Raw genomic sequence first — 26673 nt, forward strand, 5'->3', positions numbered from 1 at the left:
TGATTGGTCAAAGGTAGGTTCATTTGTTCTATTGTTTTATGAATTCAGTCCACTGACCATACTCTGTTGGCGGATTTATCAAAATTTTATCAAATTTCAAAAATAATTTGAGTTACTGATGTTTTAATACTTTTTACTCCATACGTTTCCTTGTTGCAGGTTTGCTTCTCGGAGGAGTCGACAGTAGAAATTATGCAAGATTGTCAGCAGCATGTGTGGAGACGACGTGGAGAGCAGTTGATGTCCGAGTGCATGAAGGAAACTGTTAAATACCCCGGTAAAATTATGGTATGGAGTGTGATATCTGTCCATGGCACTGGGCTGTTGTATTTTGTTGAGGGTACTATGAGGAATGAACAATACAAACATGTCCTGGATACATGCCTAGTTCCTCAAATAAATGAGTGGTATCCAGAAAATGATGGAATTTTCATGCAGGATGGGACACCCTGCCATGCTTCAAAATTTGTCATGAATCATCTGCAGCAGGGAGGAATCACAGTGTTGGACTGGCCAGGGAACAGCCCAGACCTGAACCCCATACAAGGGATATGGAATATTATGAAAAATAAGGTCAGTAGTCCCATGTGCACTAATATTCCTGAATTAAAACGGCGTCTGCAGCGAGTATGGCAACATGATGCAGCTATTACTGAAATGGTGGCACGGAGTGTTGAAAGCATGCCAAGGCGTTTTATGGCTGTTATTTAAGCTAAAGGTGGTATTACCAAACACTAACTGTCTCAAATGATGTGAAAATAAGTGCATTAGTTGTAAACTTATGAAACATGGTAAAAGCATTGTAAATATATTGTACAAATTGAAATAAAGTTATAAAATATAAGAATTTTTGGAAATTCCTAATTCGTTGTCCACTGACTGTATAACCCATAACTTGCAATGGACAAACTGGTGATTACAAATGTACAAATTTGGAAAACACTGAAAGAAATAACAATATAGACATGACAGGGAAGGGAACTTACCTATGTAAATTCTTAATAGTTGGCAACCACGTATTACATTAATTGATATCCACTGTCCCTGTTGAAATTATTAGGATTTTTATGTATATCCACAGCTTCCCATATAATACTAAACCTGTAGTGTTTAGTGTGGGTAAGAGCTCGAACAACTTGGAACATGAGATCATAATCCAACAATAGGGCATGCTCAGCTGTAGCCGACTTGTCTGGCTGGTTGAGACAGATATTTCCTTGATGCGAGTCCCAATGGACCAGCATGATCACCCAATATATACCTTGCTGCAAGTACAGGGAATTTTGTATAACCCAGGGTGTAATTGTGGGGACAATTTGTCCTTGCCTTTACCTAAACAATGAGCCATTTTAGTGACGGTGCCAAACATGGTTTTTATATTGAATTTCTCTGCAAAATGTAATGAGTTTCACCTTGTTTTCTTGACATGGCATAAGCTCAAAAGCCAATTTCATGTCTAAAAGTTTTAATGCTCAGAACATTGGTAAGATGCCTGTTTTCTCCCATTCTGACAACAATATTTGCATTATACTGAAATATGATTATGTGATATCTGAAATACTTACTCATGAGATGAACCTCCACTGTCATCACACTCTTCATCATGAGGTTCTTTCACGTCATCCTATGGAACAAAAATAGAAATACATTTCTTCCACAAAATGGACAAGAATACAAGTGAGTAGTTTGAAGAAAGCCAGAAATGAATGGGCCTGGAGGCTGACTAAGAAGATGGCTCCTTAAAATACAGGACCAGGAAGAAGAGTGATGGAAGGATGTCTACAAAGGAAGGAAATGTTCATAAGTAGAGATGAGGAGCAGTCTTACGTTACATTCGGGCATCAACAGACATCTGAAAGAACATACTAAAAAGTCAGGCCTATTAAAAATAAATACCAAATATTTCTACATATATTACACAGCATTCATAAAAGAATTTGCACATTCTAGTTTAGAGCACATTTTTCAATCCATAGATATATGTATTGAACCATTACGCTATCCCTAGAGTGGAAATGAAATAAGAGCAAACAAAAATGTGAATGTCGGCAGCAAAGTTAAAAAGAGTAAATGAACTTAAAGTGTCACTGAAGTCCAGATTGACATCATAGCAGAAGGCATAGAATCACAATGGCCATGTAAAAGACCACAAAATGGGATTTGGTTTGATAAAAAAATTCTAAAATTCCAGAAAAATTGATACGTACCATCGGAAGAAAACGAGAGCGCTGTATGCAACTTCAGGCAATCCACCAAGAGAAGAGTTAAACCAAGCATTTAATATTCATATTAGTCAAGAAAATCTAATTCAATACTCAGAAATCTCATATTCACCACAAATAGTTGGAGAAATAAGTGTATTAGAAATTTAATGTATGGCATCAACATGTATTATTATATCATACAAATTGTATCTTATGATTTCATGAATGAGCTTGTCACCATTGGAGTCTTTCTAAGATAAGGGAACGAACTGCGCAGGATTGCATAATTTAGCTAAAGATGATCGACCGTGATCACAGATGACACTCAGAGGTGCAGTTACCAGCCGCGCGAGTTGCATGTAGCAGCTGAGAAGAAGAGACCATCCCAAAAAGGCGGAGGAAGGAAGATAAGTTTCTTGTTTTCCAAAATTTTATGTATCATTTGGTAGAAAATCATTTCAGTAGCTTTCTTGCAAGTGACATATAATCAATGTGCCCAACATGATCTTCAAAGCTAACCTATTTCACGTGAACTTACAAATGATTACTGTGCTAAACAATATATATTGGTGTAGTAAGTGACATAGTTATAATCGAATTTCAATCTTACTACGGTTCATTATGTCATAGGAGAATGTGTTATGAATAAATATATAGATCCCAAATCATATTGAAGGTCTATGTGGTTATCATTCAAAGAGTATTGGAGATGTTACATGCTGTATGAAATTAAGATGGGTTCTAGGATATAATAATATTAATAGACAGGACGATGGCTGTACAATACAAAGAGGAAATAGATTCTATGTAAATTATGGGCAAGTGTAGAAGCAATAATGTTGAAGGAAGTTAAATGTTATGAAGAATGAGAGGTGAAAGGCATAGTCTACGAAGTGATAAGGGCACAGTCTATGAAGTGATAAGAGTTGAATAGAGTAAACATGGAAATGTAAATGATATGAAGGTGTATCCATCATTGATTTTGAGGAAAGATCGAATAACTGTGATATTAGATGACATAAGAATAGGATCATACTTAGTAGTCGGTGTATGGCAGTGTCTTTGTCGAGAAGAGAGTATACTACTATGATTACAGCATATTCCAACCATAAGTAAAACTCATAGTAATGTCCCCTAAACAGCTAATAGCATCCATACTTGAAATAAATATCATGCCAATGGATTATAATAGGGTTAATCGAGACATTCAGAACTACTCCTTTCCAGATCAAGTCAAGATCGATCTTATGAAGTGATTCAATATAAATGGCACACGAGAGTATATGTAATGTCAGCATATAATAACACCACAGAAGAAGGTACTATACATTTTTGGCACATGTCTGAATTCTAAAGCTCTGTTACATAGAATGAAATGAAAAGATATGTATGACATAGTGCACTTTGCTTATATGTTACATGAATTTAATATGGGAATGTTAGGTGTAGAAATATTTTGTTGTGAATGATAAGTTAATAACAACAAATGTTGACTGCATACAAGAAATTCCTTGAGCATTCCGAGACCTAAGTAAACAAGTGAGGTCATAATGAAATTTCTTCAATTAGAAATTTAAAAAAATAATTCAGATGAAATACATTCAGTCAAAGAATATTATACATTAGCTTAGATATTGAAGTGTTGATGCTGAATGGTATAATTTTGGTTAGATACTCCAAATACTAAACTCCTCTTTTCAATTAAGGGTATAGACCAAGAGGACAAAAAATCAGCTTAGAATAATGTGAATTGTCAGATGTAGATTGTAACTGATCAATCTCCACTTATAAAAAACATAAAGGAGAAAAGCAAACCCAATTCAATTAATGACATGAAAAAAGTAGAAAGTAAGCATGAGGAATCAGCTGTTCAGTGATTGTTTATCTACTGGAAGACAATTTGTATATAATGATATTTTTCCTCTTCCTATTCTTTATTACATTATGTTTAATAACAGTAGGATAAGACGTATTAGAAATATGGTATTGCATTTTTCGAGTTGGATATCATTGCCATAATGTGTTGGATGGAGACGTCCATCAGCGAGGTCGAGATGGATGATATGGTAATAGCACATCGAATAGTCTTTCGAATCCCATGTAAAACCGAACCAAATTTTGACATTCCCTGAGAAGCTGACTGGGAACCCTGTACCTTGCCTGACCTGGGCCCAGGAAGGGCGTAAAGAGGTTTCTGGTGCCCAACGTCAAAGCAGAAAAAAAAAACCCGGCAAGATAACTAAAGAGATTTTTGGATTCCCAACGTGAAAGCAAGAAGAAGAGAGGCAGAGATAAAGAGATATTTTTATCTCTTCTCTTCGAACCAAGAGAAAGACAGACAGACACAAAAAATATATATTTGACGAATCAACATGTGATCAGAGAAACGTGGATTCCCAACATGGAAGTAATAGAAGAGAAAAGAGACTGTTAGAAGAAGATAGGACACCCAACGTCGAAAAGGAAGAAAAGAATTTGACACAACTCAAATATGTAGCTGTTAAAGAAATAAAATAATTTGCTAGTTTATAAGATAAGAATTACAAGGAGGCATGATATTATATATTAATTCCACAAGGAATTATCATAGTTGAAATGGATTTGAGTTGGTTAAAATATGATCTGAATTTTATTATGATCTGGGATGAGTTAATGCAACTGAATTATGGTAGTCTTGGGTAGTTTTTCCCAGTTAGCACAGAGAAAGTGAAAGAAACTACAATAATTAGTGATTAAGACATAGAATTAAGGCTAGTATGAGTCATTAGAGAAATTAGGAAATTTTGAATGCTTATAAAACTTAGAGAACTTAATCAATACTATAAAATCACTTAAACGTGTCGAATTTAAACCAAATGAGGGCTCAATTTCAGAGTTACCAAAAAAAAAACAAGAGGAGGAGTTGCAGAAGAGAGATGAGGCAGTAAAAATTAATGAGGAAGAGATACAGAAGACGAAGGAAGAGCAAAAAGGAATCTTAGAGATTCTGAAGGAAATGATAAGAAAACAGGAGGAAAGACAGCAGGAGGTGATAATAAAGCAAAACAAGAAGCAACAAGAAATGATGGAAGAATTCCAGCAGAGGCAAGAGGAACTGCAGCAGAAGCAGATGGAAGAAATGAGAAAGATGGAGGAGAGACAGAAGGAGATTGTGAAAATGGAGATTGGAAGAATCAGAACAGAAGTTGCAGATATTAAAAATGACATTGTAAACTTTTGCGCAGAGATGACAGAAATAATGGAGAACAAGAATAGAGAAATTTACAAAGAGGTCATCAAGATTAGAGCAGAACTATCAGAGTTGCACACTACCGGACTAGCCGATCACATTGCCATGCAACGTTCCATTGGTTCAGTCTTGGGTTGGGAATTTCACCTCTCATCATATGCAGAACTCCTTATACTATAAGAAGTTGCTTATATTCAGCCTGTACACATTTTCTGAATCATAAAACACTGGACTTTAAGCAAGATAGATACCCTCTGCGCCAATGTTGTACATAACCAATATTCAATATATTGACAGAAGATGTAATTGAACGACAGAATTCAATACAAGCATCTGGACTTTATATTCAGACAGGCATTTTATACTTTTTTCATTATGCAATTTAATGCAAATGCACAAAGTGTAATATTTCAACCATTATTTTAAAAATCGATGTGGTACTATGTTTATAGTCTCACTGCAATATATGTAAACTTGGACATTTCACTATTGCACCGTTCCCGCGTCCAGGTGAGGATACATGAGTTCCAGACTAGCTCTTGTTAAATGATTCTATCTGATTAATGTTGCTGGGTTGTGGGTTCCGCTTGAGAAAGTACGCCGATGGCCTATTGTAAATTTCAACCTACGCAGAAGGACGTCTCCATCACGCTATCAGTCGGATACCATACTCGCATGTCGCCAAAATTAATCGCAAATTCCAGGTTACTACGGTATTTCAAGAGATTCGTACATGTTACTAACGAAATCACAATCAGGAAATGAGTCATTACAGCCTTATATCTAGTTCTTATACTAAGTAGGCATTAAAAGAATTATATAATTTCACTACTCAGCTTTTATTGACTATTCAATCTAAGTATCAAGTAAATGTCATGTAAGATATCGTAAAAGATTGCCTTGTATGACGTAGACAGTCTCATAATGCTATAAGCATCTCCATCAGTTGCAATTACATTGAAATAAAGAAAAATAGGTTTGGAAAACCCGTATCAAGTAGTTGAAATCCAGGCCTTAATCATAGATTCATTAATTCTGGCCTGTTGAAATACTAAGTCTTAGTTAGGTAACGTTCGTAGAAATCAAATGAAAAAGAAAAATGAAAATATATAAATCAAATGAAACATATTAAATATAATTGAAATAATTAGATGCATCCAATTGGTTAAAAATGAAAAGAAAATTACACTCCCTACTCTTTTCAGATTATAGGTTCAAAATAGAATGTAAAACGCAGTAAAATAGCCAAATAAAATATTCATTAAGATCTGGAATCTCTTCTCAATGAGCTGGATTGCTCCTCAAAATTACTTAAAATTCTATTATTTAACCTTTAATTCACATATGACTGGTGAAACGAATGTCACTTTGCTAAAAACTTAACATCTGTGTCCATACACAGTAGAAAATCGTATAGGAAAGCAATGTCTGTTTTCTGAGGACTTCAGTTAACTCATATGTTTGATAATTAGCTTGTTTATTTCATATTTCATAGGGTCTGATCTCCATATAAGCAAATTCAGGTCCACTCTAAGTCGTAATTAATTTCAAATTAATTCTATCATAAGGCTTATGTGGCTCATTCACTCAATTATTATCTTAATCCATGGTTAAAATTCAACTTAAGTGCGTATCTGGCTGAATGTAGTATTGCCAAGTGTATTTAATTAGCTTTCTAACAAATTATACCATAAGTGGAAAAATTGGCATGTTAGAAGACTCTACCTTCATCTAAGAATCCATATATGAATGACTAAGTCACCAGTGATGTGTCAAATTACTCCCATAAAATTATGAATTAGGTTACCATGTGTGAGAGTGCTTGAAAATGGTCATAAATAACTCAGTGAAGTCCTAATTATTAACGTTATTAGCCTCTTGGCTCATCTGATGATCCTACATACTCAAATAACTCTGTATTGATGGCATTGAGATCGTATCCTAACCTATTTTGTGTATCTGGGAATAAAAACAGCAATTGAAAACAGTACGTTTCAATATATACCTTAGCATGCGCAATTTACACATACTATCGTTTCTCAGAAGACTACTATGACCAACTTTTCAAATAACAATAACTATCACCATCACAACTTAACATCCACTTATATTATTACTTCATTCACCATTTATCACTTCAAATATCACGTAACATTCATATTAGTGCATCTCAAGCACTCATCTCATTAAATACGCTGCATATGTGCCATAACCTACACATATAAAAACATTATCCTTACCGTCATAGTATCAAAGAAAAGTGTATCACACTACTAAGCTGTACTACTATACTTCATCGTAAACATTCCCTAAATACGATCTCCAAGCTTATTATTCCGATAAGCCATCACACATGTATATTAACATTCATATTATACTCTAACACTTCACTGATAACGATTAAAGATATCTATCACTTTCTCTCACACCACATTGATAAATTTGCGAATGGCTTTCACTGGTATTTTACGCCTATATATGGGATTAACAGTAACTTCAGATGAATACCTACTTCCATGTAATTACACTTCAATATTATATACGCACGCACAATGTTACAAATCATATCACACATAGCCAAAAAATAAAGGTTTCTACTTATGTAAAACGACTCATAGGGGACTTAACTTTGCTTATTGGGCCCTGTTTGCCATCTCGCTGTTGGTCATCGGGAATGGTAGGCCTTGCTCCATGGTTCTGCTTTAGGTAATCGGGTCCATCTCGTCTTCTCAGCTGATTACCAATCCTCCTGGGTCATCAATCTCGTAAAGCGCCACCATAGTCGGAGTAGTCTCTGCCTTGGTCTTTTAGAACATCATAGTGGTCTCTAGTACGTCAGGAACAGAATAATACAATGTATTAGTTAATATTGACATGCTGCAATTTGTCTTCGTTTCGTACTGCCTATGATATTTAAATAAATGTGCTCTGGGCCGTGTAGTTTAGCTATAACAGTTCTAACTGTGCTACTATTTGTCAACTCTCTCGCTTGCTGAGCGAATGTAATTTTTCCGTGCTTCTTAGGAATGCACTTGACAGCTAGTTGGATTCTGCTTTCTATGATGTGCAGTATCAGACAAAATATAAAGCTTCCAAGTCCAGCCGTGACGTATTCGTTGTACCAGACTTGACGACTCCTTTTCGCTGGTCTTTAAATTTTGCGCAGTTATATCAATCTATACAGCTGACGTTGAGCAGGCTGCCGCGGATTTTATTCTCCGTCAATAGCTGATCTTGGAAACAGATAAGTTGGCTTATTTCTATACCCGACTCCGTCTTACTTGGCGTAGTGCTGAATTGTGTCGAGTGTTCTAATGGAAGTCTCTTTTTTTTAATAATCAGTTTAAATAATCCACTTCTGTCATTCTTTTCTCACAGCCTTCTAAGAATGGATCTTTCGGTGACTACCGGTTTAAAGGATTATCATTTCGGCTCGTACCGATGTTAATTGCTTTCACATTGATCTTTTAATGGTTTGAACGCCATTTTTGTTCCTACTGCTGCAAATATAGAACGGTGAAATGGCACACTATCTATTGATCAGTACCACGATATAATTTTATCTCACATAACATTTCTTGTATTTCACCATTTTACATTCATATTATCACATTACACATATAGTTCATTTTTTAATTTTATTAATTCACAACAAAATACTGTTCCAGGATATTGACAAATAAAGTGTACCTTATTTAGGCTGATGATGACCCACACAGTGTCAAAACTAGTCCCTAATCACCATCATCATTGTTTTCCTTTGTCCAGCTGGAGCCGGGTAGGGGCAAATATGGTTCCTGTTCACTTTCTTTGTCCTTCCATCACTCCTCTTCCAACACTGTGTCCCAGTCCAGGTTTTTTTTAATACTGTGTTGGGTTGTGTCCTTCATTCTCAATAGTGGTCGTCCATGACCTCTCCTTCCTTGCATTTGCATTTCTATCACCTTTTTTGGCATTCTTTCATCACTCATTCACTTTATGTGCCCAAACCATCTTAGTTGGCTCTTCCCCATTCCATCATTCATCTTTTCCACTCCAATTTCTTCCCGGATTTTCTCTTTCACTATTTTGTCTCTTCTACTCTTCTGTATCATACTCCTCAAAAACTTCATTTTGGCTGCCAGTATTCAACTCTCTCCTTCTTTGTCATTGTCTAAGTTTCTGCTCCTAAGTTGTTATGGGTATGTAACACATCTTGTACATAGTTTCCTTTGCTTTCATTGGCACATCGTTGTCCCATAACATGTTTCTTACACTATGATAGAAACAACTTCCAGCTTGAATCCTCTTGCTAATCTCAGCATCCAGTCGAGCATTCTCCATTAATTCACTCCCCAGGTATTTAAACGTTTCCACTACTTCCAGGGGCCTGTCTGCAAGTCTAATCTGACCTTTCCCACCTTTCTCCTATCTAGTCATAACAAGAGTTTTAATCTTTTATACACTTATTTTCAATCCACATTCTTTGATTTTCCCATTTACCACACCCAACTGTTCTTGAACCTTCCTATCGTCTTCTCCCCAAATCACAATATCATCTGCAAATAACATGTTCATTTCTCTTCCTCCATATGCTGCTTTTGCTGTTCTCATGATCGTCATCCATTACTATTGTAAACAGGATTGGTGATAGAACACTTCTCTGTCTCAGCCCACTAGTTATTTTGAACCAACATTTCCTGCCAACAACTACAACATTCCTTGTACATTGCCATCATCATTTTTATTAATCCCTGTCCAATTCCTTCTTGCACCAGACTGTCCCAATCTTTAGTCCTGAGGACATTGTCATATGCCTTCTCAATGTCAATGAACGTCATCACCATATCATTCCCGTACTCACATTGCTTTTTCAATAGTTGTCTCATAATGAAAATAGGCTCTATTGTTGACCTTCCACTTCTGAAACCAAACTGATTTTCCTGTATCTGATTCTCAACCCTCAACCTCATCCTACTTTCCAGTATCCTCCCCATTATCTTAGCAACATGGGATATAAGAATAATTCCCCTGTAGTTCTTCAATAATTTCTTATTGCCTTTCTTGAAAATTGGGATGATTATTCCTTTTTGCCAATCATCAGGGAACTCCCTTTTCTCCCAGACAATCCTGAGAACTCGATATGTCCACTGCAGGCCTTAATAACACATTGTAATATATACATACACATTACAATTATTGTATAGTATTGAGTAGGTGGAATAAAAGATTTTTAATTATATGCTCACTACCAGATAAGAAGACATCTATAATAAGCTAACCAACACAAGAAAAAAATCAGAACGAATATCAGACAAAATTTAATGTTGGTCTGTTTCAAACGTTGTATGAATTAAATATTATGACATAACAACAATATAGCAACGTATCAGAAGTTAATTAGGCCATTTGAGGAGTTTCAGCAGAATTAATTGGTGAACATATTTTACAGTCATAACATCAAAACTGTCGTTATCTACCTTTAAATAAAAATAACCACAAACAGCTGCCTTAAGGTTTATTCTCATGCTGCAAACTTTGTGCACATTATAACTTGTCCACAAGAGTTAGTCTCACTTCTAAGTCAGGTAGCAATAGCCCTTTCTCCTGAAAAGGCAGCAATGGCCATTCCGTTAGCTGAGGATGGGTGCAGTATATGCTATGTGGCAGATGTACAGAACTATTTAAAATTGCAGAAAGGACAATATTAAATGGTCAAGTCAAGAAATGCCAAAGTGACATTTTCTGCCGCAATTGAGTTATGGCTGACATTTTATTCTACTCTCAAAGTTCAATGGTCTGAAGGTAAAACTAGCCCAAGTAAAACATGTTCGACTGGCTTTAAATGAGAAATAAATCAACCTCAAGTCAAGAACTGCCCTAGTCATTTGCAGCAGACAACCAGCTGGTTTTATTATGTAGAAAGTCTAACCTCTTCTCTGGGAATGTATACCTTGTTGCATTAAGTTAATGTTAAATTTTATCTTTTAAAAATTAGTTATGAGTGAAAGTTGTGATGAGCCTACTAATAATGATGAGGCAGACAATAAAAAAAGGAAAAGAAATCCACAAGAATGAAAAAGGAATGAAATATTAAATCACATTAAACAATTTGGCCACCTACTCCCTAATTAGGTGAAGTACACTGACTGACAGAGCAAATGCAACACCAAGAAGGAGTGGTCAGAACTTTATGCCAATTGCAGGGTAGACTGACGTCACTGAGGTATGCTCATGATGTGAAATGCGCCGCTGTGCTGCGCACGTAGCGAACGATAAATGGGACACGGCGTTGGCGAATGGCCCACTTCGTACCGTGATTTCTCAGCCGACAGTCATTGTAGAACATGTTGTCATGTGCCACAGGACACGTGTATAGCTAAGAATGTCAGGTCGCCGTCAACGGAGGCATTTCCAGCAGACAGACGACTTTACGAGGGGTATGGTGATCGGGCTGAGAAGGGCAGGTTGGTCGCTTCGTCAAATCGCACCCGATACCCATAGGGATGTGTCCACGGTGCAGCGCCTGTGGCGAAGATGGTTGGCGCAGGGGCATGTGGCACGTGCGAGGGGTCCAGGCGCAGCCCGAGTGACGTCAGCACGCGAGGATCGGCACATCCGCCGCCAAGCGGTGGCAGCCCCGCACGCCACGTCAACCGCCATTCTTCAGCATGTGCAAGACACCCTGGCTGTTCCAATATCGACCAGAACAATTTCCCGTCGATTGGTTGAAGGAGACCTGCACTCCCGGCGTCCGCTCAGAAGACTACCATTGACTCCACAGCATAGACGTGCACGCCTGGCATGGTGCCGGGCTAGAGCGACTTGGATGAGGGAATGGCGGAACATCGTGTTCTCCGACGAGTCACGCTTCTGTTCTGTCAGTGATAGTCACCGCAGACGAGTGTGGCGTCGGCGTGGAGAAAGGTCAAATCCGGCAGTAACTGTGGAGCGCCCTACCGCTAGACAACGCGGCATCATGGTTTGGGGCGCTAATGCGTATGATTCCACGTCACCTCTAGTGCGTATTCAAGGCACGTTAAATGCCCACCGCTACGTGTAGCATGTGCTGCGGCCGGTGGCACTCCCGTACCTTCAGGGGCTGCCCAATGCTCTGTTTCAGCAGGATAATGCCCGCCCACACACTGCTCGCATCTCCCAACAGGCTCTACGAGGTGTACAGATGCTTCCGTGGCCAGCGTACTCTCCGGATCTCTCACCAATCGAACACGTGTGGGATCTCATTGGACGCCGTTTGCAAACTCAGCCCCAGCCTCGTACGGACGACCAACTGTGGCAAATGGTTGACAGAGAATGGAGAACCATCCCTCAGGACACCATCCGCACTCTTATTGACTCTGTACCTCGACGTGTTTCTGCGTGCATCGCCGCTCGCGGTGGTCCTACATCCTACTGAGTCGATGCCGTGCGCATTGTGTAACCTGCATATCGGTTTGAAATAAACATCAATTATTCGTCCGTGCCGTGTCTGTTTTTTTCCCAACTTTCATCCCTTTCGAACCACTCCTCCTTGGTGTTGCATTTGCTCTGTCAGTCAGTGTATTTGAACTGTATAAAAGAAAAACAAGGAAATAAAAGAAGATGTGCATTAGTGTAGGTTAGGCCTGTATGCAGTATACACTTCTTGATCAAGTTACAATTTATTGTGTTGATTTTTAAATAAGCATGGTTTTTTATGTTGTAATAAAGTTAAACTCATATTTTCAATCCATTCTCAACATAGGCAGGAGGGTTACAATCATTATAGGCACTGTTTTTTTAGTTAGCCAATCTTTTTAAAAAATTACTGATTTTATTAATTATATGACTTACTGTGAAAAGTTTTATTGTTTAACACACCAAAAACATTTATAATGAAAATGTACACTACTTGGTGCAAAGAAAACCTAACCTTATGATAGTAGATATCCATGTCATATGCTCAAGTCAAAAACTAAGTACAAAACATATTTCAGTTTTTCTTTACTTAACCTAGTACTTAATGGAAAAACCAGTATACAAATATTTTTGTGGCATTATTTACTGTAACCAAACAAGAAATGGGATTTTTTAAACAATATTAACGAACCTATCAAGTTTTTTATATTTTTCTGATAACTGTCGAAATGTTACATGGGCACTCTTTGATTTGGCCCATTCATTTATACCAGAAGGCCTGGTTTTGGTCAGAGGACTGCTGAGCATGATGATCACTTTCTTGTAATGCAAATTTTTCATCAAGAACAGCTGTGGAAATCAGAAATCAGTTGCAGAAAGTATGGGGGATGAACATCAGCAAAGGGATGAGGAAGAGGTTACATGAAGCAGACTTACAATCCAAGAAGCCCGTCACAGGACCTGTGCTTACATTACTACCATGCCTATGAGGTGTAATTCAACAGTGTCAATCGAAACTTGACTATGGGGCACTGGAGCTCAGTGCTGTTTATGGATGAATCTATATCCTGTTTGAGGACACTGGGTGAAAGAGAGAGATATTACAGAAGGCTGGGGGAATCTTTAATCACCCTATACTTTTTCTCCAATGGCACCATTCAATAGAGGCTCTGTCACGGTCTGGACTAGGATTACCACACATGCGAACACGGAGCTTGTGTTTGTCAAGAATGGGAGAATGACAGCCCCCCAATACATCGAGGAGATTTTGGTAGATCATGAGGTCCTTTTTCACCAGTCATTGGTGAGAACTTTATCATGATGCACGACAACATTCACCCAAATGTTGCCATCTGTGTGCGTGAACACCTGGATCAAGCTGCAATTGAGCACATGGTTTGACATAGTTGTCCCAATCTAAACTGAACAGAGCATGTCTGGGATATGCTTGGATGTTGTTCATGGAGTTGTACCACTGATACGCTGGCTCAACTTCAGGCTGCGATAAAGGCAGAAAGGGAGTTCATACCACATGAGAACATTAAAAAGTGCATCCTGAGCATGCCTTATCAAATCACAGCTGTAACTGTAGTCAGAGGCACTAGAAATGCCTTACAAATGAATAGACATATGGAGTACATACATCAGTGTACAGCTCCAAGTTCTGACATTTCCAAATTTGTGTCAGTGCACTTTCGTGATTGTCACGATTAATAATGTTAATACATTACTGTGCTGAAATTTTTCACATAGACTAATTAATTCAAGATACACTGTTATACGGTCTTTATACACATATATTGTATATTTCTTCATCTTTTGTAAACTTCCCATATGATAAAGATATAAAAAAATTGCCATATATTTCTGATGTTATAATATTTTATACTAATAAGGTTCCAAATGGACTAACATTAAATTTTGTCCAAAATATGTTTTGTTTTGCTTCTTTGAAAATTCATGAATTTGTTTTATGCCTGCAAACGTCAGTATCATTAACAAGACAATATTTAAAATACCAATATAATGGGTCTATTATATTGGTACTCACTGGGGACAAATAATTCAGGTTCCCGAAGGGAATCTATATCCACATCATAAGATAATATATGTAGTTTAAAATCAAAGTATCCAACAGTGTCAAGACCAATCATAGAAAATGTTATATAAGTGGAGCAAGTTGGTATCACCAGAATGGATATCTAGAACAACCTGCTAACTGTCTGATATCTGGTGATAAGAATGACATCTGAATTTGTACTAGGAAACAGAGGAAGATTTCTAAGGCAACCCGAGCTTCAATTGAATGGAAAAAGGAACTGAATTTACAATTGTAGCAAATGACATCCTAATATCTACCACTTGTCCTTTAGAGAGTTAGTGCCGGATAATTCTTTGCATACTAACTACCAGACTATCAAGCCAATGCTGCCACTATCAAAGGTCTTTCACGATTGTTAACCCCTCAGCGCCGACCTCTATACGTGGTATAGACCCTCTTTTCTTCTCTAGCCGCCGACCTCTATACGTGGTATAGACCCATACATGGTTTCACATTTACAGCTATAGCGCGAAGAGTTTTGGAGTTATTGATATGCAAATTGTTTTGCTTCCAAGAAGACATTTTTGGGTTTATCAGTGTTGTAAATAAGAATTGAAAATCGTTATAATGTAGTTGTTTTTACGAGGTTAAACATCTGTCAGGTAAGTCTGAGCACCATTCTCTGCTTTTTATAAAAAGTCTGTTTGCTTCATTCTTTCCCACAGAATAAAATAAAGAAATGATGATCTGAGAAGTTTGTCTTTTCGCGTGATATTCTTTGCTCTATTTGTACATTGAGAGTGCGGTTTATTTATTATATTGTATTTATTTCTTGGCTTGTAATATTTTCATAACTCTCCACGAGCGCTCTGTGTAGGCATGAGTTAGTGCTGCTTTCTGTCTTACAATACGAGAACCAGTTGTTCATGGTATATATCTCGCTTGAAAGATGATGTCTCGACCTTTCATCTGAAATATGTATCGAGTTGATTTGTTTCGTCATAAATGTTATTCCCCTCATTCAATTTCGTCCTGCTTTCAGTCTTGCTGCAGCTTCATCAGTCCATGTCACGCACCGTGCTCAGCCGTCGTTTGACTGACAGTAACGTGCTTGAAATATTTGTATAAATCAGATGAAAGTTTAGTCGGAAGTAGTAGTGACAGTATGAGCAGCACTGATATTGAAATAGATGATGTGACAGTGGTAAATTATGACAGTGACGATAAGAAGGAAACAGTACTTGGAAATTTCGTGTAGGAGACTATAGATAATTATACAGGTCAAAGGGAAGTTATCAGCAGTGAATTATGATACCTAAATTCTCTAATAATATTCACACAGGTCACAGAGATAAATATTGAGCAATTACCTTATCGGGTTCAGGTGGTGAAAGGTTTGTTAACAAAATACATTCGCTCGAGCGGGTAAAGAAATATTCAAGGCCGGCGCGCATCAGATAATACTGTTCCAAGGTTGCAGGAAAGACATTTTATCAGGAAATTAGTACCAAAGAGTGAGAAATCCAAACCTCAGAGACGTTGTATCATGTGTTCAAAACATGACGAAAAGAAGACGTCAGTGTACTGCTGCCAGGAGTGCGACATGGGTCTCTGTCTCGAAGAGTGCTTCGAACACTATAATACGGAACTAAATTACTAACGAAATGTGAAACAATTATGTAATTATCTGCATGTACTTAGTTCTGTCATAAGGAATTCAAAATTTCGTGAATATCGGGCTACTTATAGTAACACTTTAAGTGAATCAATGTATTTCCGTCGCGCGTACTTGAAATCTCATCCGACCGCAGGGTAGGAAACTCTTTAAATGGCTGTGACGCTGAGGGGTTAATTCCTTTTACAATGTGCTTTATGTCACACCACTACAGATAGGTCTTATGGCGATAACAGGATAGGAGAGGACTAGGAGCGGGAAGGAAGCAACCGTGGCCTTACCTGAGGTACAGCCAGAATTTGCCTGGTAAAAAAATGGGAAATGACTGAAAACCATCCTCAGGACTGCCGACTGCGGGTTCAAACCCACTATTGCCCAAATGCAAGCTGATAGCTTCATGGCCCAAACTGCACAGCCACTTGCTCGGTCGTTCAGGTTCTATCGGGGCATTCCAACACAGCCTCCAGGCACATTCACTAACTTATGCAGAGGTCACTCCAGTTAGGTCACATTAGCACAGCAAAGGAAAACACGCATGATGGACATACAAACTGTTATCCCTAGAAGGACTTCTGCAAACATTACAGATTCAAAATAGGTGAATGAATACCATCCCTGAACAGGGGACACTTAAAGGTAACTCCAACAGAGCACGAGGCGATGAAGATGGCAGTGATATTTGTATTAAGGGGAAGTACTATTAGAAAAACTTTTTATGAAACCAGAAGAGAAAACTAAAGATGTTTGAAACTGCAAGGAATGAAAGATTCATTAAAAGTAGGAGAACAGTCAAAAAGGCCATAAAAATGGCAAGACTCTCTAAGATTTGAAAATGTTGGTAGTTTGAAGGTCAGATGAAAACAAGAAGTGCATAGCGACGGGCTGCATAGGAGGATGAAATTCACGAGTCTGAAAGGAGGTAGGTTTGAGGAACTGAGACCAAGTACAATATCTACCAATCATGAGATCTAGTTTTCTTATGAAAACTGTAGAAATTGAAACAGTGAAAAATCTGATCACAGAACAGAATCTACCATAATTAATGGAGTTATGCTAAGAAATAAATGCTAAAAATATAATAATGCACACTTGTCCATATCCCATTTGACACTCAAAATGTGCAGTGGATCAATTAACAAGAAAGCAGATACCTCATCAGAACAAGGCCCTTTGACCTCATCTGTATCCACCCCTTCGAAGCTTGGATCAGCAACTGTATCATTTGGTTCTTCCTTTACCTTAATTTGATTGTCAGAAGGTGGAACAGCATTCTGCTCCTGTAAAAGAAGAGATCTCAAGGGCTTTTGTACTCCAGCAGCTGTAAAATAACATAAAAACTCTCCAGTCCATCAGACACACAACAATTTCAATATTAGTACACACTATTATACATACAATTTCTCTACAGGTGCATTTATATTGTTATAGTTTATACTGAAATTGTTGTGTGTTTGACAGACATTTTACTAAGTTGACACTGAAAAGTGTTCGTATGAACACTGTAGAAATTGAAGCAAAATCAAAAATCTGAGCACAGAACACAATCTACTGTAATTAATGCAGTTATGCTAAGAAATAAACACTAAAAATATTATATTGCACACTTGTCCATACACCATATGGCACATTTCCTTCTTAACAAATTTACAGCAGCTATCGTAGTTTATTAGCTTCATTAGCCACGTATTAATAGTTCCAACTATCACAATTATAAACCTGGATTGCCCACCTAATCTATATTTGATTTATTTTTTATGTATTTAATACATTTAGCAGAACCAGTTTTGGGCTCTATTAGAGGCCATCTTCAGTTGCTGATAAAATAACATGCAATCATGTTATAGTTAGAAATAAGTAGTATTTAAATATTTCTGTAGCCTCCAAACTCCACAAAACGCAGCATCCATAACACGGCATGGTCAAGAGTTACCCACAGCATATCAGATGAAATCAGAGCGACATGCCATTGTGTACTAGCCTTTAAATCAGGCAGAGACAGGACAGGTCCCTGACAGACATGATCTTTCAAATGTCCTCACAACCAGAATTCACATGTATTTAGGACAGGGAACCTCAAAGGCCACACATCTAGAATATACCTAGGGTTTATGCAGTCATTACTGAAGGTTTCTCGAAGCAATTCTTTCACCTGACAACGGTGTGTTCGCAGTTACGTTCCTGCAAAGCTGGAATCACGTGTTGCACAAGGAGGTCCCTATAACGTGCAGATGTCACTGTACACCTAACAGGCCCATGAAGGATCATCTCCTCAAAGAAAATCTGAACAAGAATGAAGGAGCTTGTAAAACAACACCAGTCACATAAGCTGAATAAAATGGCTGTTCCAGTAGAACGTTTGGAGGAGTTAAACCTCATAAGTGACCGTTCTGTTCATTCACTGCATCCTCCAGAGTAAAATGTGCCTCATCAGTCCACAGAATATTCCCTGGCCACATGCTGTCCACTTCCACGCACGCCACAAAATGAAGGGCAACGTCATGGTGTTGTGTAACATCTTGGGGTTTCAAATTATGAACAGTATGAAGTTTGTAGGGATACCAGTGTAAATTGCACCAATAAATATTGTGAACTGTTGACCAGGGTAGCGACTATTCACGTGACAACTCAAGCACTGGTTACAGAATTGGGAGAATGTGCTGCACAGTCTGCTATAGCTACAGCAATTTCTTCAACAACATCCATGAGGATGGGCCGCTGTTCTCTCCCTGCTGTGACACCTAATTCACTTGTTTCCTCTAATTTCTTAATCATTTTCTTCAGCCCAATACTTGCCATGGGACATCTTCTCTGGTGTTTCTGTTGGCGATATTCCCATAATACAGCATTGTTATCGCTGCCATTCTGATAAAACAACTTCACTAGTAGTGCATGGTCCCTCTTCCCAATATGCATTACGTTTCACATGGAAGGGTTCAACTTTCTTACGTTAAAATGAAGACTTACTTCACAAAAGGAATCAACGTGCGTAACCAAGGAACTTACACAACACAATTCTACCAGAAGAACATTTTGATGTCAGAGTTATGGAATTTGGTACATTCTGACCGCATAGAGTGCCATATTTTTGCCTGGTGGCAGAACTTGCAACTAACACATTTTTTGTGGCATAATTTATAAGCGCACTGCTTAGTTAGCATATCTATGAAATTTCAGACCCCTACGATCATTACAGCCCATGCTGTACAATACTAAATACCAGAACATTAATTGTGGACACCTGGTACATCCATACAGCCTGCTGGCTATGCAGTTTTTTAAACCAATGACTTTTGTTTAAATGTCTGAAAGGATATTCCTTAAAAGTATCAATGGTGATTCAAATATGTAGATTTTATATAGCAATCATAAGTCCATATCTCATAGTTGCATCATGCTATTATCTTGACAGTATACTAACATCCTACAGCTATAGCACTAGTAGGTCTACTGATGACACCAGCTGCCACACGACATGCAGCAATCCAAATCATGGTGTGAAAGAGGATAACCATGACTTGGATCCATGCTGGATGCCAGTTTAAAAAAAACACAGCATTATCCATTGAGAGTATTCCTAACTTAGCTGTTATCTCCTCACACCACATACCCTTCTGTCACCAGTAAGTACCACCATCATCTATGCTGCTTTCACGTCAAGTTATTCTAGTTTATGAATAAAATATTCTGAATTCATCTAGCTTTCCCTTTCATACAAAAATTCAGTCTAAAAACAGAATGATGTACAGATAAATTCATTTGAGATCTGACCTTTTTCTTCCAAAATACCAATGATCATAGCGGCAGGGTCATTGCACAAGTTTTGCTACATCTAGATTTGATTTCACATATCATAATACCATCCTTGAAGAATATGCATACCACTAACTTAAAATAAAATAATCCACCTCTCTCCAATACCTGAGATTTCATCTTATTGGTTTTCTCTCCAACAGATATCACTTCAGTCATGAAAATGCAACTTTCCAGTTCAATCAGAGGGGTGAAAATAAGCAGACACCCACATGCCCCAGGCATCTAAATTATTTCTACAGTCTCGTAACATTCCAATAACACGAGCATCAGAATTTAAAAGAAAATCACCAAAAATTAACATTCTACGGATGATGTTCCAAATTTATTAAACTTGCAATGCTTATTTTGTAGTTATAATTCTAGAAGCTACACTTCAACTTTCTGATAAGCATCTGTGACCAAATACATATCATTATCTCCACTCGGAATCTCCAATTACACGTGGTGCATAATAAAGTACGCAATCAGGTGACATTATGTTACCTGTATGTATACAGTTGCCTGCTGTCTCACATTTACAAGTTCAGTTTAAGAAAATATATACAAGTTTGTTTCAGTAAACAGTAGTATACCACACCAGACAAATTATTTTGTCCTTCATTAGGAAGAAGTGAAAGATTTCTAACAAAATAGAAAGCACTAACTATAGAAGTCCATCAAATGTAAAGGCATCATGTGACATACCCTGTGTTAGTGTTTCTGATAAGCTGAGTACACAAATAATCCATGAACAGATGGAATGCATACAGGCAGCTCCAGTTGAAAGTACTCCAACACTAACACAGATAGGCTAAACGAAAGGTGAAATAAATTTTACTCCTAGACATGTGCAAGTGACTTGGTTCCAAAAAAAAATATATTGGCTAGAAAAAATGAACACATTCATAACTGGATTTTAAAGAAGTCATGCCAGCCACAATATAAGCAGAAAATCAGGTAAGAAAAGTGGGCCTGTAGATTTTTACTGGGCCTCTAAATATTCTCTGCTTATATGCACTCTTGATATTACATTGGAAACTTTCAGCACCATTTGTCATCACGACCAAATAATCTACCCAAGAAAGAAAGGTTACTGCATTTCAATTCATTTAATCACTCTCTGCCATTTAATACATTTCAGTAAATGATCCACCTTCGATGTGAATAACAAAGCCCATAATTAATGTGAACCAAGAACACAGTCTATCATCGATACTGACTGTGGCATAATTGGCCTTTGATAGGCTACAATAATCTACATGTAAAAGCCAATGCCTCTTCCTTTCCACTGGTATTTTATTGCATGCCTAATCTAACCTATCAAAGATAAGCAGAGCTGTCTGTTCCTCTCATAGTATTTTCCAATTACTTGATGCATACTAAGGATCAGGTCCCAACAATCCCTCTGTGGTCTTAAAAACTGTTTCTCATCGAATTTTCTCTCCATCACACTTTAATTATTACAGGAATATACTTCATGGAAGACAACTTACAAAGTTAGAGCGTTCTTCTTCTGTACCTGAAGACCACGCTGGCTCACATTTCACAAATGCAGGTTCTTCCATACTTTATGACATACAAACCTGCAAATATATACAGTATAATGGCTGAAACAATTTCATCCAATACATAGAAAGTTATGAAATATTTTTAATTTTTTTTTTTACAATTTCCTTTATATTACATCGACACAGACAGGTCTTATGGCAATGATGGGAGAGGAGAGGGTGAAGACATGGAAAAATGTGAGCATGGCCTTAATTTGCCTGGTTTAAAAGAGTTGTAAAGTACAGAAAACCACCTTTAGGGCTGCCAACAGTGGGGTTCGAGCCCACTGTCTCTTGAATACAAGTGAATAGCAACGTGACCAACTGCACAGCCAGTTGCTCTGTCCATCTTATGCCATTGCCTCAAATATTGGTAATGCAAATATCCCCATAGATATCCACATTACTGATGGTGATAACTGTTCAAAGGGGAAGTAAAACCAAATAACCCTCTCTTTACTGTCATCACAAGAGCAATAGGAGAGTTTCAACCCTTCTAAAAATGAAAAAAGGACTATAAAATATAACACTGTTTTCCCTATGACCCTTTCACTGGGAGCACTGCCCGGCTAACGTAACTTAGATATTATGTGCTACTTACATAACATTTTGAGTCAATTGTGCTCCAGATTAAAATGTAAATACTGTAAAACTGATTATTTAAATGATAAATCATCATTATTTTCAGCATAATTTCATCTGGATTAGCATGGAATAGCATGCGAGCACTCAATTCTAAATGACGTTTCAAACCCACATGATACTCCACAACAACTGAGTGGTAAGCACCGGTGTTAAATGGTTATGAACGAGCAGTTGAACACTAGAAGCTCAAAATACTCTGTTATGTCTCGCTTGTGATAATAACATTAAAAAGAGTTCATTTTTGCAGTGAATGTTTACCTGCCTGATATTACTGTTAATGGCCTACGGGGAATAAAATCGAATTTGATCATTTTTTTACATAGTATTTTCCGCCCAGCTACTCATTCCTGCTACCCAGCTGAAGAAAATTTCTGGGGAGAACTCTTTGTAACAGTGAGCCTGTAGATATCTTTCTCTCTGCGTGCAATACACACACAACCCACCTGCTTCAAATTGCAGGCTGTAATGGTAAAGTACAGCTAAATTTTCAGTACACATTCCTCGAACATATAAGAAGAAAATATGTTATATGGACATGGGTGGAGGAATGCTTCATTTCCACATTAGAATTCATTTCTTACAACCTTACATTTATTATGGGAAACACACAGGAACAGAAAGTACCACATGAAACTCTTCTTTACATGCAATGTACAAGATGTTCAGAATGTTCAAATCCTATGCGAGATTCAATGCGATGTTGGGTTGATGGATGTAGCGATTCTATTCGACGGCATTTTAAACATTTCATGTAAGAGTGGTTTTCACGTGGTATACTAGTATGTTTCGTTCCTGTGTGTTTCCCATGATGTAGAGTAGACTTGTAGAAAATTACCTCTAACATGGAAATAAAGCGTTTCCCAGCCCATATAACATATAGGTATTCTTCTTCTACGCATGAGGAATATGTCCTGAATGTTTGCCTGTACTTTCCCGTTACACCCTTTATAAGAAAAGAAGAAATTTTGTCCTAATCACTTCAAGAAGTAGACCTAAACATCTTTGTTTACTTATTTCTCACTAAATCTTGGCCCTGCTCAACAACCAGATGCCCTTCATGATGTGCGTTTCATCAGTGTTTGATACGTGGTATGTTGTGTGGAAATAGAGAGGAGTGTACCCATACTACAACAACACGCACACAGTTCTCATGTTAAAGGGCTAAAATCCACATCTGCCCACCAATCGAAATCGGCCCCTCAAACTGAAGGATCCTCGCTGCCCCAAGGACCTGGTCATTTTTTCCAGATATTTCCAGAGTAATCTGGACTTCCTTTTAGTTTGGGTCTGAGTTTAAAGGACAGATGTTCTTCCTGATACTGCATATTGAACATAAACATTCCAACAAGGGGTACCATCTGCGTACAAAGCCAGAAGCGAATAACACCCTCTTTTCTCACTAACCTACACATTATGTCAAAAAAATTATTAGCTGGCACCACAACTTGAAAAAATATTAGTTAATAGAACAGACGCAGCAATGCAAGTCCTTCTCCTTGAGAAGACAGCCAACATGACAGGCTTGAGAATCTCTACCGAGAAAACAAAATTTTTAACGAATATAGAAAGTGCCCCGAAGTTTTTAGTAATGGATATTGGTCAAATAGAAAAGGTAAAGAAATTCAAATATTTGGGTGAGACAATTCAAGAAAATGGTTTAGAAAAATCTGCTATAGAGGAGAGGATACAAAAGAATACTTACAACAAAAAGTGCTTATCAACAAAACTTAAAATAAAGCACTACAACACAGTAGTGAAACCAGAATGCCTGTATGCCAGCGAATGTCTAGCACTGAACTACAAGCTTGATAAATTAGAAATATTAGAAAAATTATAAGGAAAATAGTAGGTCCTCTAAAAATTGCAGAGTTTCGGAAATTAAGAAGTAACAATGAAATTTACCAGAACATAGAAAACATATCAGAAACAATAAGAAAAAGGAGATTGCTATTTCTTGGACACATTTATAGAATGGATGACAATAGACTAACTAAACGAATCTTCCAGTACCTTTGGGAAAGGAAATCAACCATCACCTGGATTCAAGAAGTCAAGAAAGACCTGGAAAGGAACAATATACGAGAAGAATTATTGGAAAGAGATTTTTAGGAAGAAAGTCTTACAAATGGAAGGATTCCAAGTGAGGAAGGAAAAGGAAACCGGCACAAAGAGGACTGAAGACAGCAAAAAGAAGCACAGTGAAACAATGAAAGAATACTGGAAGAAAAGGAAAGAACAACTAAGGAGGAAGAATTGAAATTGTAACGTGGTCCTTAGAACGCCGTAACGCATGAAGAATTAGTAGAAGCACAAGTAGAAGAGGAAGGAGGAGAATAAGAAGAACTGAAATTCCCTCAACTTGCATTACTGATCAAAACACAAACAAAAAAGACCCAGCTACTAGAAGACATGCCTCATATAAGTGTAATACTGTGATATTATTTTGTTAGACACTAAGGTACAATTCGCAGGGTTGCGAAAGCGTAAAATTTACCCGACTTGAACAACTCCTCCCGCGATTTCTTTACAACATGACGGGCAGTTCGAGATGGAAACTTCCCACTCGTTGAGAACGGCAATTAAATATTCTATTAAGAAAACTATGAAATCGTACTGAAGAAGTAGAAAACTCTGGTAATAATAATATCATACCGAATCACGTTCTTACCTCCCATTTGAAATCTAAATCAGTGACAAGAAATATTAGTGTTTTGAAAAGAAATTTTAGAATCACCACTACTTTTAACTACCGTATAGGCCTATATATTATTTTCATCGCTGCTTGTCGTGGCCTTCATAAACATAAAAACAGATAGGTCTCCTTATCTACAACATAATATTTCAACTTACCTCCAGCCAGTACAAAACAAAATTTCAGCACGATTACTATAAATCCTACGTGAACTTAAGGTTAAAAGCTGATTAGTCGGAATAAAAAAAAAAAAAAAAAAAAAGACGGACGTGACATAAAAGCTATTTTCCGTGCACGAGTACTATTTAGTCATGTTATACAGCCTATATATAATACCCAGGAGTGGAGAATGTAGCGTGAAGCCAACAGAAAAGTTCACTGCTTACTTGGGGCGATGGTACACACAACGGCTTTCACCGAGTCGGCAGGAGAGTCGGAGCCCCCTACTTCAAATTTAAATCAATGAAACCAAATACACTTATTAATAGTGAAGGGCGAATGATACTCAAGTTCGAGCAGGCTCGAGACAGCCCGATACGCTACGTAGGCTCGATACGGTATCGAACCTGTTCGAACTGTCAGGCGATCCCACACATGACTATGCGAAGCGCTGACGGATCAGTCGTCGTAATTACACTATTGTCGCGGCCACCAAATTAGGCGGGTCAGAGAAATTACACTGTTGCCAAGGATATGTAGCAACTGGCGAAGAAATGTCTGAATGAGCACATCATTTCGGAGAGCGAGGCAGGGTGTTCTCTCTCAAGCTCCTGATGTTACTTCATACAATGTTTCGAAACAATTTACACTACAAGCTTCAGAAAAGACTGCTGATTCCAGTGGTAAAACTATTTTCCATATAAACCACTTTAAATAATTATTAAAAATAAAATCTTGAACGAGTAAATTTAAATCCATAGGATCATGTATTGAAAATTTCAGCAAGCGGCTAAGTTTTTATTTCTTCAGCCAATAAAATTTTGTCTGCGGAAAAATGTAAAAAATCGCCTGGCTTATATTTTTTATCTGAAACATATTTCCGTGAGTCTTATAATTTTCCTGGAAAATGGCCGGGAAAGCGATCATGTAAATATCGCTAGCAGAGGCAGTTCGGAGCGCGCGCACCAGCACAGGCTGCAGGACGCCGTAAACACTGTCGGATTACATATCTATCTGTATCAGTTTTATTACATGAAAACTTTAAATATTTGAATACTGTATATTGTACTGAGTAATGTAGAAAAGGAACTACGTTAAAGAATAGGTTTACAGTAATTTACAATGAAGTAAGAATCGGTTTCTAGCTTCAAGGCAGTCTAAGATTTCTTAGTCACTGTCATCGCTCATCTCACTATCTGTCGAGTCGTCTTTTACACTGATGATGAATGGCTCCATTCTTTCGTCCCTTATTATTTCCTTGGCCCAATCGTCTGTTTGAAGATTTTCCGCGCGATGGAAGCACTTTTGCCAG

General features: G+C 37.6%; 1 protein-coding gene across 1 annotated transcript in view; it reads right to left on the minus strand.

Moving 5' to 3' along the window:
• Positions 1–25709, minus strand: part of LOC137502850 (piggyBac transposable element-derived protein 3-like) — a 37385-nt gene extending 11676 nt beyond the window's left edge. The window contains exons 1-4 of the mRNA XM_068229967.1: positions 25589–25709; positions 21812–21901; positions 17678–17803; positions 1566–1624 (exon numbers count right to left, since the gene is read on the minus strand). Coding sequence (XP_068086068.1) covers positions 1566–1624; positions 17678–17803; positions 21812–21883 — 257 coding nt within the window. The 5' untranslated portion in view covers positions 21884–21901; positions 25589–25709. The remainder of the gene's footprint in view (positions 1–1565; positions 1625–17677; positions 17804–21811; positions 21902–25588) is intronic.
• Between the last annotated feature and the right edge of the window lie 964 nt (positions 25710–26673).

This window comes from Anabrus simplex, chromosome 13 (assembly GCF_040414725.1).
Source record: "Anabrus simplex isolate iqAnaSimp1 chromosome 13, ASM4041472v1, whole genome shotgun sequence".
Taxonomy (NCBI): Eukaryota; Metazoa; Arthropoda; class Insecta; order Orthoptera; family Tettigoniidae; genus Anabrus; species Anabrus simplex.